Genomic DNA, 15406 nt, shown 5'->3' with positions numbered 1-15406 from the left:
TAGACTGTAGGTAGTCAGAAAAGAATGTAAAGAGATACGTTTCTTACAAAGCTGTGCTTTCTACCTTAAATCCATACCCACTACCCTGGTTCACTGACTGGCATAAAGGCAGTTCTTAAAAAGTTGGTCTTAAATACGGAATGGATGAACAAATAAACAATTTATTTAGACTGACCACACATTGCAGGACTTTTTTGTGAGATCCCTAACGGGTATTAATTTGGGACTTTTAGGGGAACAATAAATAACATCACTATCATTGCTTTCTACCTTATAACTAACCAGGAAATATTACAAAGGAACCAGAGAAAAGAAAATTTTTCAAAAATCATCTTTATTGAAAAAAAATTAGTTTTATCGGTAACTCTAAATAAAGAATGACGCTTTGATCTGTAGCCACAGAGGATCCCCCAGCTGTAATCTTCTTCAATGGAACTGTCCCCCAAACTCCACTTCTGTCCCAGTTACCTCGAACATAAATACACCAAGAACACCTAACGCACCCAGGCCATGGAGAGACACCAGAGACCCACAGACCCAGCAGAGCTGAGCCAAGCGTTCTCAGCTCCTTTCCCGGAACCACCAATCAGGTAGTTCCTCGACTCTTCCTTTGAGGAGAAGCAAGTTAGGGCTGAGAGGAGAGCCCAGGAGCATTTCTCTAGTGGAAATCTCCTCACGGAAACAGGGGACCTGGGAATGAAGGTTTCTCCCTAAAATCAGTCCGTAGCTCATTATTGGCACGGGACGGGATAGTGTTCGTAAGTGTGTGTGCACGTACGTGCCATGTACATACATATATGTGTAAATAATGCAAATATGCATACTATGTGTTCAAAATGTGTATGCTGCCGTGTGCCAACACTACAGACGAGTACACAGGAAAGACTATAGGGTACTTCCGGAGGCTGGGTGAACTCGTCAAATTCTACGTTGCTTAAGGACGCCCAAAGATAGACAGGGATATTTAGAGAAGTGTGTTCAGATGAGGTGGGCAAATAAACCGCCTTTACTTCCTTTTCTTCAAAGGATAAGAGGACCCAGCTCTAAAGTAACTGCTTTCCAGATCACCTATGCATAAATTTTAAAGTCACAGGACAACCGTGCCCGCCTCTTTCCGCCTCACCCCAGTAGTGAGGCCCCTGAGCTAGGAATTGCCTAGAAATATATTGTCTGGACCTTTCTCTGTTTATCTCAGCAGCATGAGGGGAACAAAATGGGCTTAGATTTCTTCCTAATTGGGATTGGCTTTGTGTATCAGTCAGGATTAGATTTGGCTGTAAATTGAAGAAACCCAAAACAACAGTAACTTAATAAAAGAAAGAAGTTTCTTTCTTTCTCTCTCTGCATATATATAATTAGGATGTAGGTAGTTCAGGGCTAATATGCCAGCTTGGCTCCCAGAAGTCCTCAGGAATCCAGACTCCTCCTGTGTTGTCTCCCCATGTGTCACCTCCACTCCTGGGTTCCTCTCATGACCCAAGAGAGTTGCTCCAGCTCCAGCCATCACATCTGCATTGCAGCCAGGAAGAAGAAAATGACAGAAGAGGGAAAGGGCACATGCCAGTGGTCTTTTAAGGAAGGTGCCTCAAAAATGCCATATGACCCTTCTACTTATCTCGCTGGTCAACTTGGTCAAATGAACCAACTTAGTTGCACTAGAGTTTGAGAGGTATAGGCTTTATTCCAAGTAACAAATGGAGAATTCATTTTAGGAGACAATAAATTATGGGAACGACCAGCAGCCACAGCTACACCTTGAAATGGAAGCCTTTGATCCATGTTCATGAATTAGTGGCAACACCTTTACCATCGATCTCATTCGATTTTCCTCTAGTTCTGCCATTAGTCAACCCTCTGCCCAACCAGAACGGTCTCCGTGCATTTACACTTGAACGTGCCTTGCACCCTTTCTTCTGTGCCTTTATCCACTTTGGTCTTTTTGTTGAGAATGTACTTCTTCCTCCTCTCAACATATGTATTAAATCACTGACATGTAAAAATCTAAGCTTTACATTTATGGCCACCAAGCCCATCTTTGAAGGTTCAATCCCAGCCCCATTCTCTTGGTAAAGTATCTTTTCCCTTCCTTGGTCGTTTGTCCCAACAAGCTCTCTATTTTCTGAATGCCTCAACCCATCATGCATGCCAGCGCCCTGACTCTTGGCACACACAGGCGTACACGGGGAGTTCGTGTGCATGTTCTTTACTCGCAACTAGATTGTAAGCTCCTTACGGGCAGGAAAAATATTTTGACTTCTTTGCATCTCTCCCAGTTCCCCGCCATGCATGTACTCCTGACTTCCATGAACCCAGCCACTGAGAGGTCAGGCTTGGGGGGACAAGCAAAGACAGAGAGCCAAGAGAAATGAACTGAAAACTCAACTGTGCCCCGAATCAACTCTGCAACCCTGGCCTTACTTCCTTTGAGCCACAAGTTTCTCATCTATAAAATAAAGGATGTGACAGCTATGCAATGGAATCCAGAGGAACACACACGTACACATTCTCTCTTTCCCCCACAAAATTTGTAGGTGTATAGGTCCTGTCGGGATTTTTTGGCTGCAAGCGACTGAAACCAATTCAGGCTAACTTGAGGGGAAAAAAGGGCCTTTTGTGGGATGAGCAGAGCAGACCGCTCACAGAGCCAGAGGGGGCATGGGGACTCCTTTTGGCAACAGGTGGAGAGTGGGGATCTCAGGGGCCAGACAGCAGGCAGTGTGGTCATCTTGGTAAGCGCCCGTGTGGAAATGGGTTAGCTCGAAACAAGTTTCCAGCTTTCTGCCAGTCCCTTAGGTTCAAGTCCTGGAAAGGGACGCTGGCCTAGTTTTGGTTCTGTGCCCTGCTCCTTGGGTACAGGACACGAGTCACCAGGATCTACAGTCCCATAATGTCCTACATCTTTTCCTGTGGGCCTTTTTTTTTTTCCCCCCCAAGATTTTACTTATTTATTTGAGAGAAAGAGAGAGAGCAAACAGCAGAGTGGGAGGCAGAGGGAGAAGCAGGCTCTCCACTGAGCAGGAAGCCCCATGTGGGGCTCGATCCAAGGACCCCAGGATCATGACCTGAGCCAAAGGCAGACGCTTAACTGACTGAACCCCCCAGGTGCCCCTCCTTTGCAGCTCTTGATACAAGGCAAGTTCAGTTTGTTCACGTTTCTCCCCGACTAACTGTCATCTCCGGGAGAGCGGGGCCCACAGCTCTTTCCACTTGATCCTATTTCTACGGCTCACGGTAGGGCATATTCTTGGTGCTCAGCAAATGCTGGTGAAATGAATTCAGTGAACACATGAGGTGCTAACGGAGGCAAATTGGTCAGCGGCATTCCTGTTGAGGGCGGGCCCCACTTTCCCTTCCTAAGCACACGGGGTGCCGGATGGAGGGAGCCTGCAGGTACAGACAGGTGACCTAATGCACTGGCCACTAGAGGCCACCGTAGGTTTTGTTTTTTGTTTTTGTTTTTTTCCTTCCCAGAATCTTCCCCTGGAAGGGAGAAGGCCCATCAGGCCATGCCAGCAGTAACCTACAGCAGCTGGGGCAGGAAAGAAATGATCTCCCTCAGATCCACGGTGCTCCTTCCTTGCCATGGGCACCCACTCAGGCAGGAGCAATGCACAGGGTGCCAGGCTGTCCATCAGCATGCGCCTCCTGGGACGAGATCCCAAGGCTACTTGTACAGCGGTCCACGGCCTACTGAGATCTTTCCTGTTTCCTTGGAGACTCATGACGACCAACCTGTAAGACAGGTGAGCATCATTGGCCCCATTTGATAAATGAGGAAATGGGGGCCCAGAGCCTTGGTCAAAGTCACACATCCTGGGAACTTCAGATAGGACAAAAGCATTGGGGCCAGGGACCCCCAGTCTTCCCCCACCCCCATGTGGACAGGGCCTGTAAGCTCAAGGAGGCCTTCTTTTGAACTCTCCCCATCCTGTCATGGAACAATGTTGCAACAGGCTAGACAAAGGGACTCAAGGAAACAATGTAGTATTGGGTTTCATTCTAGTTGAAGTTGTCTGTATCCAGTTTGGACCGAATGTGTTTGCACTGGGAGGGTGGGGGAAGGGAGCGAGAAAGAGACGCTTGGATTTGCCTCGCAGAGCCCTTAGAAATGTGTCTTTGGGTTTGGAATTGACAAATTAATTCCAGTTTCTTCCCATTTTTGATTCATGGCAGGTCGACTCAAAACGATGCCGCTCAGAAAAGGCTCGGACTATGGATCAGGGGCCTCTCTCTCACCTCAGCCCTAACTTGACTATGGACAGCTAGAGAAATCGCCTGTTACCTGACGGCTTCTCCTTAGGGGGCAAAGTTCATGGTGTATCCTTGGAATTGGAATTTTATCTGCCGGCCTGAAAAAAACCAACCACCCCACCAACCCAGCTCTCCCGCAACTGTGAGTCAGGCTATATTAAGACCCACACTGAGGTTTAAAGAAGTTACATAAAAAGTGATTATGTTGATGCCAGGGGGACCCAGGTGAACCAGGGGGTTTTCTCCTTTCTCCTCTAATAAGGACAGAGACTGCCTTAGCCCTGCACCAACAACCGAACCCCAGCGGTAGACCTGGCCCCTGGCGCAGCTGCCGCCACACAGTGGACACTCGCTGTGTGCCCCCTGAAGGGCTCCGGGCTTTGCCTGTGTCATCTCACTTGACCTTGTCACCTCTGCTAGGGACAAGCACCCTACCTGTGCCATGCATGAGGAGTGAGAGGCTCAGGAGAGGGAAGAAACCCACCCAGTTTGACCTTGTAGGTGGCGGGGGGTGGGGGAGACTGGGATTCAGACCCCGTGTGTGCCTACTCCGAGCCATAAGAAAGAAAGGAAAAAAAGAAGAAGAAGAAAAAAAAAAAAGAAAGCAAAGGAACGGAGAGGAGAGGAAAGAAAAGGGGAAAAAAAGAAAAGAGAAAATGAAAGAAAAGAGGAAAGGGAAGGGAAAGGGAAGGAAAGAAAAGGAAGGGGGAAGGAAAAGAAGAAAAAAGAAGAAAAGAGGAAAGAAGAAATTAAAAAAGGAAAGAAAGAAGTAAAGAGAAAAGAAGAAAAAACCATCGGCGCCAATATCTTGGAAGGGAATAGAGGTGCCCTCAAACTCCTCCCCAGGTCCGTCAGGTGAGCAAAAATATTAATTCCTACTGTTTGGTTAGGAAATCGGGGGGTGGTGCAGCAGGTGGCACTGGCTGGGTTCCCCACACAGACCCCGCACCCCACGTGGCAGGCCGAAGCTGAAGGCTAAGGAGCCGTCGGGCAGACAGACGGTGACAGGGAACGGCCCCCAGCCGGGGCTCTCTGCGGAATCTGGGGACAGAACCAGGGCCAGCCCGGGTGAGGGCTCCTCCCGCCAGCCTGGCTTCCTAACTCCCTTCTCTCTGCTCCCAGGCCCTCGGCAGGAGGCCGAGCCCGCTTCTGACAGGGAGCGTGAGCAGAGGTCGGGGGGAGGGGACAGGGTCTGGCCAGCGGACGAGAGGACACACGGAAGTGATGCCGCCTTTGGAGTGTAAGTCCTGGTCTCGCACTCATTCCTACCATTTCCGTACTTCTTTTCATCATAGTCGTGACAGTCACCCAGATACCACATGGAAGGCCACCGTGGAGTCTGGGAGAAGCTCCGGTCCGGGGCTCTGCGCCCCCATCCTGCCCGGGCATCGCCCTTCGGTCCTGGGTGAGACATCTTTCTCCTGCTCTGATTTCCAAGCTAACGTCCTCACACCACACACTGCAAACCACCCCACCTCGAGTGAACCTGACAGCGCCGGCGGAATGTTCCCCGGGCCTCCTTCCGCAGCCGGGTTCGTGAAGACCGAGGCAGGAAGGTTTCTCTGAAGTCACTTTCCCTTCACGTTCAGCTTCGCCCTGTGCTCCTCCCCAGGACCCGTCGACAAAACACCCAGGCCCCCCTGGTTCCGGGCCCTCCACCCCACCCCTGCCCCTGAATCAACGACAGCTCATGTGTAAGAGGTTTTTAATTTCATCTCGGTATGCCATTACGCGTGGAGGAAGGATCTCTATTTGTTTTCACTCACACAGTTTCTGCTACGTTCTCCAGCTCTCTGCCACAGAAGCCCACGGAGTCCCACAGCATCTGCACGATTTCCACTTCCCAGACTGGCTTGGGCTTCTGGGTGGTTTACATAAATTATAAACATGAGCACAAAAATCACACAGCACAGACTCTACCATAAGGGATCACGTCCCCTTTGCAGAGAGTGAAGGGACAAGGGTCGAAGGCCCTGGACGTCCTCGGCAGTGAGGCCAAGCCTGGACTGGCCCCTCTCAGAGGGTTCCAATCGGACCCCCCGGCTTCCCCCTGAGACCCGTCTGCTTTCCCAGGAGGCCTCCTAGCCCAGAAGTAGCTGGTCCTAGCACCACGAGTGGAGGGCAGGGTGCAGACTCCCGCGTTCGATGGCAGCCGGCCCTTCTGGCTCCAAGTCCCAACAGCGGGACAGAAGGAAGCAGCCCGGGTTTCCGCCTGGATCCCTGCCGCCTCTCTGAGCTCCAGAAGGCTGTTTAGAAATAGATTTTCTAGAACGGGGGCCAGCCGACATCTTATGAAAAGAGCCAGACAGCACAGGTAGTCAATATTTCAGGCTTTCGGGGCACATACGCTCTGTCCCATAGTCCTTTTTTTTTTTTTTTTAAACAACCCTTTAAAAATGTAAAAAAAAAAAAAAAAAAAAAAAGAAAGAAAGAAAACAAAATTTGTAGCTGGCAGGCCATAAAACACAGCCTGAGGGCCGTGGTTGGCCGACCCCTGGTCTAGAACACCACGATGCCCTCTCTTCCATCCCCTCAACGACGGCCTTCTCCCCAGCGCAGGACTCCAGCCCCGAGAGGCCCTGAGCGGGCCTTCCCAGCCGAGGCTCTGCATCAGGGACCTCGGCGGGCAGAGTGGCCCTCAGGGCGCAGGGTGCCAACCGTCTCCCCCTCCGGGAGCCTCTTTTGCCAAGTGGCTGGTCCGGTATTTTAGACAAATACCAGCTATTCGTTCCAGCCCTGCTCACGGGTCCTGGGGGGTGAATGAAGCCTCGGCGTCCCCCAGTGAGGTAGGTACATAGTGTCACCTCATCCCACACCTGCCGTTGCTGAAGTTCAAGAGCAAAACTGACCTTCCTACTGCTGCCCACAACTACACGTCAGAACTGAAAAGAAAGCTGAAGAGTCTAGGCTTTACCCTTTCTAAGAACACACTCGGGGACTTTTCTGTCCCCTCCAAGCCCCATGATTCAACCCCCAAGAGAGCAAGAACCTCGACGACACTCTTGAAAAGAGAACTCGCTCCAGCACTCGACGCCCCGGGCTCAGGCGGAGCGGCCCTCTCTGCCCTGCCGACAAGTCTCTTCAAACGAAAAATAAAGTTTATAAAAGTAAATTATCTCATTTTATAACTTAAGTGCATCAAGCATTTCCTTAAATATAGTTCACACTGAAAATAAAGTTACTTTTGCTGTACAGTTGGTGTCTGTTATAATTAGGAATAAACTCTGATGATAAAGCATGGAAGCTTACACACGCACACACATCTATCTGTCTGTCTGTCTGTCCGTCTATGGGTATATGGATGCGTAGACATATGCACCTCTTGACAAAAGCTTCCCCAAAAGAGCGGGAAGTTGTTAGGAGTCTCTAGATACCTATAGTTTGCATAAGAATGTCTATATTAAAAGTCCCTGTCCTTAGAGATAAACACATCTTCACACCTAAAGCTAAGACTTATCAGAAACGTGAAACTATGCGATCCGTTACGTGTTCAGTCTTTGGAAATGCCGAGCTACATCAGGTCGTAATATAACAGCATCCCCGACAAAACTCCCTCCCCAGCCCACCTCTTTCCTGGCCTCCCCATCCTAACGCCGGCCGACCCCTCGCGGCCTACGGTTGTTCTGGGTGGGAGCCCAGCCACAGAACTCGAGGGGAAGACTCAAGAGGTAAAGTAAGAATTCTGCATGGAGTACAGGTGGTCGATGGGGTTTCCCACTCGGGACTGCAGGGGCCCGGCTTCTGAGGTCGCTAGGAAACAGTCACCCAGGTTGCTGAGGGAGGTGTCGTCACTATCCAGGTCGTGGAAGAGGGGTTCGGCACCTGAAATGGAGACGACATGGTCAGGAGGGTCCCGAAGAAGGATTCCCTTTGGGATCAGGAATGTGGGGGAGTGCAGCCAGCGGGATGCCGTGGGGCGGGCGGAGGGACAGCCAGGAGGGGAGTGGGACGGAGGGGACCCCATCCCTCTGCAGAAGACCTCTCAGGGCCTTAGCGGGCTCCAGCGGAAAGCCCAACCACAGAAAACAGTATCAACTAGGACAGGCCAGAGGCCCGAACGGGGTGCCGCAGCAGCAAATGTCAGAACGTCTAGACGGTGAGTTTGGGGAGTGGGCAGGAAGGGGCACCTCCACCTGGAGGGGGGGGGCAGGGCTCCGGGAGGACTCAGCCCCCAAAATGGTTCTTGAACGTGCATCGGGAAGAAAATCAACACGGGCTCTGTGAAGGAGGCTCGTGCCGCCTCCGGGGTCACAGGGGTCCGTTCAAACAGCAAGATCACACCGAGTGTCTGCTGCCTCCCCGAGTGTGTCCTGCAGTGGAAGGAGGGTTAGGGGCCCACCCCGGGCTAGTTTACACCCGGAACAGAGAAGATGGGAGGGCCAGCTGTGGATCGCTCGGGGACCCCAGTGACAAGAACAGAGGCATCTTCCCCTCAGCCTCCGCACGTGTGATCTGCTCAGACGCTCCCAGGTTTGTCCGAATGAGGGTCAGTGAAGTCTGCAGAGCTGGATCTTTGTCCCAGTCTGCTGCACGCGTCACATGGGAGGACAGCGGTCACTTCAACACGGTTTTTAATGAAGGCAAAAAAAAAAAAAAAAAAAGCATTTGCTTGACAAAGATCTGTGAGCTGAGCCATGTCTCTCTAATGCCGTTTTGAAGGTTTGCCAAATAAAACTGTATTTTTAGCTATCAGTGCGGTTTATCACAGATGACCCAGATTAGATGCATCCCATATGCCACTGACCTTCTCTGTATAAAAACACAGTGACCTTCATCTGGCCCTGAGACTGAACTTCAGCCCTCCACTCCGGAGCTCACGCACGCCATCAGCGTGCCCCGGCCGGGCTGCTGACCGTCCGCTGAGGCAGCAAGCAGGGCAGGTAGGGGAGCCTAAGCCAGCCTCACGCCCGGCACTAAAGGCAGCCCCAGCTGGGGTGGGCTGAGAGCAGGCAGGGGTTGCTCTACACCCCACAGTTCTGGTCACGCTTCAGGAGCGCGTTTGGAGCCCCTAAGTAACATCCGTTCAATGAGAAATGGTGCTTTCTCGAATGGAACTATCACAAACGACTCTGTGTGCTGGTCCTTCTTCTGCGGCCACTGGTTACATGATTCTAGTGGCATTTTCTGGGCACGTACTCTGCCGGCTGCTTCGGTGAGGATCTGGGAACCGCACAGATGTGTCGGGGAGGAAAGGCTGTGAGAGGTCCCTGAGGGGTGGGCATCCGTCTTACCGTACGGGTGCATGTGGTCCCCCGGCATCTGGGGAGGGGTGAGGCCCTGTCGGAAGGGGTCTGAGCTGTAGACACTCTGCTCAATGGCCAGGAGCTGCTGTGGGGTGGGCAGAGCCGTGTAGGGGTTCATGATTCCTTCCATCCCAGCATTCCCGCTGCCGTTGGTCTGAGCTGGGGACAGAGAAGGCAGGTCATTCTCCAAGTGCAGCACGGGATCCCATGCTGGGAGAGAAGGCTGAGAGCATCTTCCGAAATTCATGTCCCCTGCTGCCCGGTGTCCCGACCCAATACCAGCCTTTGCTATGACTTTGGAAGGAGGAGTGAGAGGGGCGGGTGCCTGTGATGCCACGGGCCCCAGACGTGGAGTGGGACGTGCTGTGTCTGCCATCCCACTGTGGGGACCCCACCACACAGACTTCTCACAGGCCTGCTTGAGCAGCCCGGCCACACGGCAGCTGGCTTCCCCAGAGCCAGCAACCAGGCAGAGCACAAAGCAGAAACTGCCGTGTTTGTTGTGACCTTACCTAGGTCAGCCCTAGTCAGCGTCCAAGAGGATGGCACAAGGGTGACAATCATGGAGAGATCATTTCACTTCCTGGCTCTTGGTTTCCTCATGTATAAAATGGTCCAGAATGAGGCGACATCAGTGGTTCCCAGCCTGTGCCCCACCCCCCAAGGGCCATCATGGGTCATCCTCAGAGAAAAGGGATGGGGAAGGTGCAGTTGAACTTGGAGAGCTTCTTCGAAGTACATCATTAAATCCAAGGTGTTTGATGCTACACACAAGTTTGGCAGTCCCTGGAGGGGATGGATCTAAAGACCCTTCAAGCATCCCCTACTGGGAGAGCGTCAGTCAGGTGGGGTTCGTGACTCCAGCCCTGCTGACCTTGTGGAACGGAGAGCAAGAGTCCGTGAGGCATGTGAACATGCTTTGGAACAACTTGCTACACTTGCGTAGAAAAGTTCTGGAGACTAGAGGACTCACGTCCTGCCTCCACATCCTGCTGTGGGGTTCTCTGAACATCGGCCTCTGAGCTCTCAGAGACTCTACTCCCCACGAGCTTCTGCTTTCTTATATCAGCCCTAGGATTTTGCCCTCGGAGTTGCCCTTTGAGTTCTCCAAAGCCTCAAGCACTCTGAATGTGTGTTCTCATAACGCCTTGCTGCGTTCACCACCTCCCGAGCGTGCTGGCCTGTAAGAGTCCACATGCATGGCTTCTCCATGGCCGTGACCGTCTCTGAATTTCCCGGAGGCCCAGTGCAACAGGGCTGGTAGGCGTCATTCTCCCTCCCCAGGGACAGTCAGCCTGGGGTGCCAGGAAGCAGAAAGGCTGGTCCCAGATCAAATAGCTCTGGGAGTGGAGCAGGAGCAGCATCTGGGTCTGCTGACTAACCTGCCCCAATAACCTTCCCCAGTCCCCATGTCCTTGCTTAACTTCCCTCTCTGAGCATCTATCTTGACGTTAAGACACTGTTTGGTGTAGAAAATGAGAAGCCACGACAAATCTGGGCTGCAGGAGTCAGATTCTACACTGAGCCGAGCTCAGGTATCAAGCACAAGGCAAGGTCTATCCTGAAAGGGCAAGGAGTCCCGTCTGGGGCCCGAGAGCCAATGTCACAGTCATGGCCTTGTTCAAAATGTGGTCCGTGGGCCAGCAGTAGCGGGTGTCTGTTAAAAATGCAGAATCTCAGGGCCTACCCAGACTAGAGGAATCAGAATCTGTACTTTACCACATGTCAAGTGATTTCTGTGCACACTGATGGCTGAACGATTCCTGTTTGAGGTACAAGCAGATCCCTTAGGGAATCCCACTACAATGCTGTTGGGTGCATAGTCCTTTAAGAATGACATGGTCAGGGGCGCCTGGGTGGCTCAGTTGGTTAAGTGGCTGCCTTTGGCTTAGGTCATGATCCCAGGGTCCTGGGATCGAGCCCCACGTCAGGCTCCCTGCTCAGCGGAGAGCCTGCTTCTCTCTCTCCCTCTGCCTGCTGCTCTGCCTACCTGTGTTCTCTCTCCCTCTTTCTAGTAAATAAATACAATCTTTAAAAAAATTCAAAAAAGAATGATATGGTCATAATATAGTTATATTTGATTTTTTTTCTTTTGGTTCCCTTGAAAGGTCCCACGATCTGTCCCTCTTGACTCCCTTCCCAGTGCTCACATCAGCCGTATTAGCCACAAGAGCAAATGAAGGTGCTTACGGGAGGGGAGAGTTGGGGCAGCACGGCCTAGTGGAACCGAGGTTCAGAGACGTCTGCTCCGGTCCTGACTCACCCCCTACTCAGCGAGGACCCCGGTCCCCCTTGTCTGCTCATCAGTGAGGTGGAGACAAAGGACTTCTCTGTTCCCCTGGTGCGAGGGTGTCAGACTCAGGTCGGCGTGAATCCATTGAATGTGCCCAACCAGGGAGCGGGTTACTGTTTTACTCGCAGCATTTTTACTGTCTTATGTTGTTTACGAAATGGATAAGTCACAGTGACGTCCTCCGTCAACTGATTTGCTGGGAAGGACAAGGATCTGGCTGTGGCCTGGGCCCTGCGGGGATTCCTGCCGCAGCCCCCGGGACTCTGGAGGTGGCTCAGACCACAGCAGTCAGCATCCCAGGCCTTGGCTCGTGCCTTCGACCTTCTCCCCCAGCCCCCGGGCCTCTATCCTCGCTGGAAGACCACCGTTCTTGGTGCAGGCAGGGCTTCGCCGAGCCCAGAAGCGGCCTTCCGCCATCCACCAAGAGCCATGAGGTGGGCGAGGCCTGGACCCTGGCAGGCCTGGCTGGAGGGTCCCACTTACCGGAGCTCAGCCTCTGGGTGTTCTGCTGGTCCTGTTGCTGCTGCTGCTGCCTCCGGGCCAGCTTCTTCATCTGACAAGGAGAGGGGCGCTGGGTTAGGGGGTTAGATCGGGTGACCAGCAGCAGGCCCCTGCCAGGGACATACGAGCCTCGTGCGGAAAGCAGAGGGACCACACCCGCGCTCTCGCTCAGCAGAAGAGCCAGCGGCGCATTTGCCCACGGCTGTTTTGGGCTCTTCCCCTGCCACTGTGGGCCCGTCAGCTGGCTGGGAAGCATGAGGCCGTCGGTCCTCACAAACCCGGGACGTCCCCTCAGCAGAGAAATGTCACTGCTTATGCGGTGACAGTTTCAAGTGAGGTGTAAGTGCATTTGTGTGGGGCCCACAGCAAGGGGCTGCTGATGGCGTGGCACCTGGGACGTGCCAGGAGGCTGCTCCCCGCCCCCTCCCCCGTCTACTGGCTCTGGTGTTCGAGACGCTCGCCAGACCCACAGCCTCGGGGTAAGGAGCCGATCTCCCAGAGCACACAGGTACCACCAAAACCTCCCGGAAGGAGCATCGTAACCCAACTTCTTGCACTGTGTTCGGTGGAACGCTAGGGCTCCATGAGACCCTAACAAAAATAAGCATTTCTCAGAGCTTCAAACTCCCCTGCTTTAGGAAGCCATGAAGTTACAGGGCCTCTCAAACCTATGGAAACATGGGGTCCTCCCAGGATGAAGTGTGTACCCAGGGCTCTGCTAGAATTCAGTTAGGGCAGCGCTGTGCTATCCTAACCATTCATGATCAGATAGTGAGATCGGAAGTTATCACCCTCTACAGATTAGGACCCCAGACATATGGGCCATGGGCCACATGCCTTTCTAGGGGCAGGAAACTTGACAAGCACAAGACTATGGTGCAGCAATGTGGACCCTGGTGGGCTCCGGAAGACAGTATGATGGTTGGGGTGTATATGGGGGCACTGAGTAAAGGTATTAATGCCACCATGCTACCACATGGCCCCAGAGCTGTCACACGCACGTTATAGAAGGTTCTCTTGGCAATTTTAAAAAACTTTGGTAGCTGCGTTAGTTAAAGGTGATTTAAAGAATCCATTTTTACTAAAAAACACAAAAAGACATTTATGCCAGTAGCTAGCTGGCCAGATTCACAGTCACGGCCACCAGGAAAATCAGTCATTTCACTAAAACAAATGCCCTGCCTCTCCCCCAAGCAGGATAGCTGTGGCCCACATGACTGCCCACAACAGAATTTCTGAATCGTGAGAACTACTCTATCCAACGAGTTCTGGTTAGACAACACATCCACAAGTAGTCCTACCTACTGCTATTTTGGGAAACCAGCCACACAGAGACAGACGTCAGTACGAAGCCGATTACCTTTGCTCTCTGGTTCTGGAACCACACCTGGACGACACGGACGCTCAGCCCTGTCTCTGCAGCCAGGGTCTCCCTCACCTTGACAAAGTAGAACATTAGAAACAGAGAAACATCGGCATCTCAGAGAGGGGGAAGAACATTCCCGACGCAGCGCATGGGGAGGCTGGCAGGCCGCATCTTGGTGGGAGCTGGCTAGTGGCTAATGGCCACTTTGAGCCCAGACACAAGACCATTGCTTCCCTTCTAGTGGAGGGAAGCCCTTCACCAGGTAAATAAAGGAGGGAATAACTCATTAGATGTGTGTTCCAAGACGGGTTTCCAAGTGGTTTTTGAACATGAGCAAAACCCATCATCGATCGTGCTTTCGGAGTCGATCCACGCCAATGTACAGACCTACTTAAGGAGAAATGAGGGTGAAAACCACTTTGCAATACAAACAGCGGTCTCTTGTTCTCTTCTGTTTCTGTTCCTTGACCTACATTTTGGTTCTGTCCCTCACAGCTCTAGGTGACTCTGGGGGCTTCATGAATATTCATATTCACTGTTACCCTGAGCGAGCCCTCCTCAAGGAGAACGAGACCAGAGCCATCTGGATTCGGGTAGATCGAGAGCAGTCAGCTCTGACCAGAACATGTGCTGTGGCCCCGTAGAGACAGGACGGTCGGGATCCCCATGCTGAAGGATGGTTGAAACACTCCCCTCCATGCAGACACACGGTGAGGGGCGGGCAAGGTGGCAGGAATGGAAGAGTTGAGAAGCTCAGACTTTCTGAGAGCGAGTCTGAGAGACGCTGCCCTCTTGCTTAGATCCTGGGCAGACATGGGGTTAAACGCCTAACATGGGGGCAGAGAGCTCACAACGGGCCTTGGGAAGTGGTCCACCTTCAACACACCACGTGGGCTGAGGCTTAGGAGAAGATGATTAAACCAGATCTTTAAGACACATCCTTCTGCTAAGCCAACTAAAATAGCAGTGTGCCCCGACCCCACCTCCACCTGCTGAAACCCTATCCAAACCCTATCAAAAGCCACCTGTTCCACAAAGCCTTGCCTGATTCCCCAGACAGAAGTGACCTTTCCCTTCCCTGTGCTCCCACGGCTCCCGGCTGCCCCCCTGTAATGGTCCTCACAGCTTTCTCCCCCATGTTATGTGCACACACATCTCTTCCCTACTGGCTGGTGGCCTGCAGGCTGCCTGGCCGCCAGCACCAGCCACAGAGGCTGGGAGTCTAACCTGTAGAATTAGTAATAATAGAAGGAGATGATCATTGGTCCTTACCTAAGTCTGCTTTGGGGCTTTCCTTCCTCCCCGCTCCATGCCTGGAGTTTAAGGAGTATGAAGGCAGAGAAAGGTCTGCTGGAGGTCAAGTGCGATGGCAAACTGTACTATTGGTCAGTTCAGCAGACACGCCCCCTCCCTCCCCTGCACCCACAGGCAGGCCTTCCCCTGCCTCACTTGGGGTTAGCCACATGACTTGTCTTGGCTCGTGGGATGAGTGTGAATACGGAATGTGTGATCCAAGGAGAGCCTTTCAGTGGGTTTGCCCGGTATGACCTGGCCTCCTGCCTTCTGCCATCCTCACGGGAACAGCGTGCTCCCTTGGCCTGGAGCCCCAGAGAGACAGGTGGAGTGGGCCTGGACCTGAGCCCAGCTGGGCCACAGCCAAGCTGCAGTCTAAGAGCAGGAACACGATGTCCGCTGGAAGCCACCAAGGTTTTATTTGTTATGACAGCAAAAGGTGACTAATACAGTAGAGAA

The 15406-nt window shown here is 52.5% G+C and overlaps 1 protein-coding gene across 1 annotated transcript in view; it reads right to left on the bottom strand.

The window, feature by feature from the left end:
- Positions 1 to 5939: 5939 nt before the first annotated feature.
- Positions 5940 to 15406, bottom strand: part of LMX1A (LIM homeobox transcription factor 1 alpha) — a 155350-nt gene continuing 145883 nt past the window's right edge. The window contains exons 5-8 of the mRNA XM_059146562.1: positions 13649 to 13726; positions 12271 to 12340; positions 9483 to 9653; positions 5940 to 8073 (exon numbers count right to left, since the gene is read on the bottom strand). Of these exons, the coding sequence (XP_059002545.1) occupies positions 7913 to 8073; positions 9483 to 9653; positions 12271 to 12340; positions 13649 to 13726 (480 nt within the window). The 3' untranslated portion in view covers positions 5940 to 7912. The remainder of the gene's footprint in view (positions 8074 to 9482; positions 9654 to 12270; positions 12341 to 13648; positions 13727 to 15406) is intronic.

Source organism: Mustela lutreola, chromosome 14 (assembly GCF_030435805.1).
Source record: "Mustela lutreola isolate mMusLut2 chromosome 14, mMusLut2.pri, whole genome shotgun sequence".
In the NCBI taxonomy this organism is placed as follows: Eukaryota; Metazoa; Chordata; class Mammalia; order Carnivora; family Mustelidae; genus Mustela; species Mustela lutreola.
The sequence above is the reverse complement of the archived record's forward strand: the minus strand, read 5'-3'. Positions and strand labels throughout refer to the sequence as shown.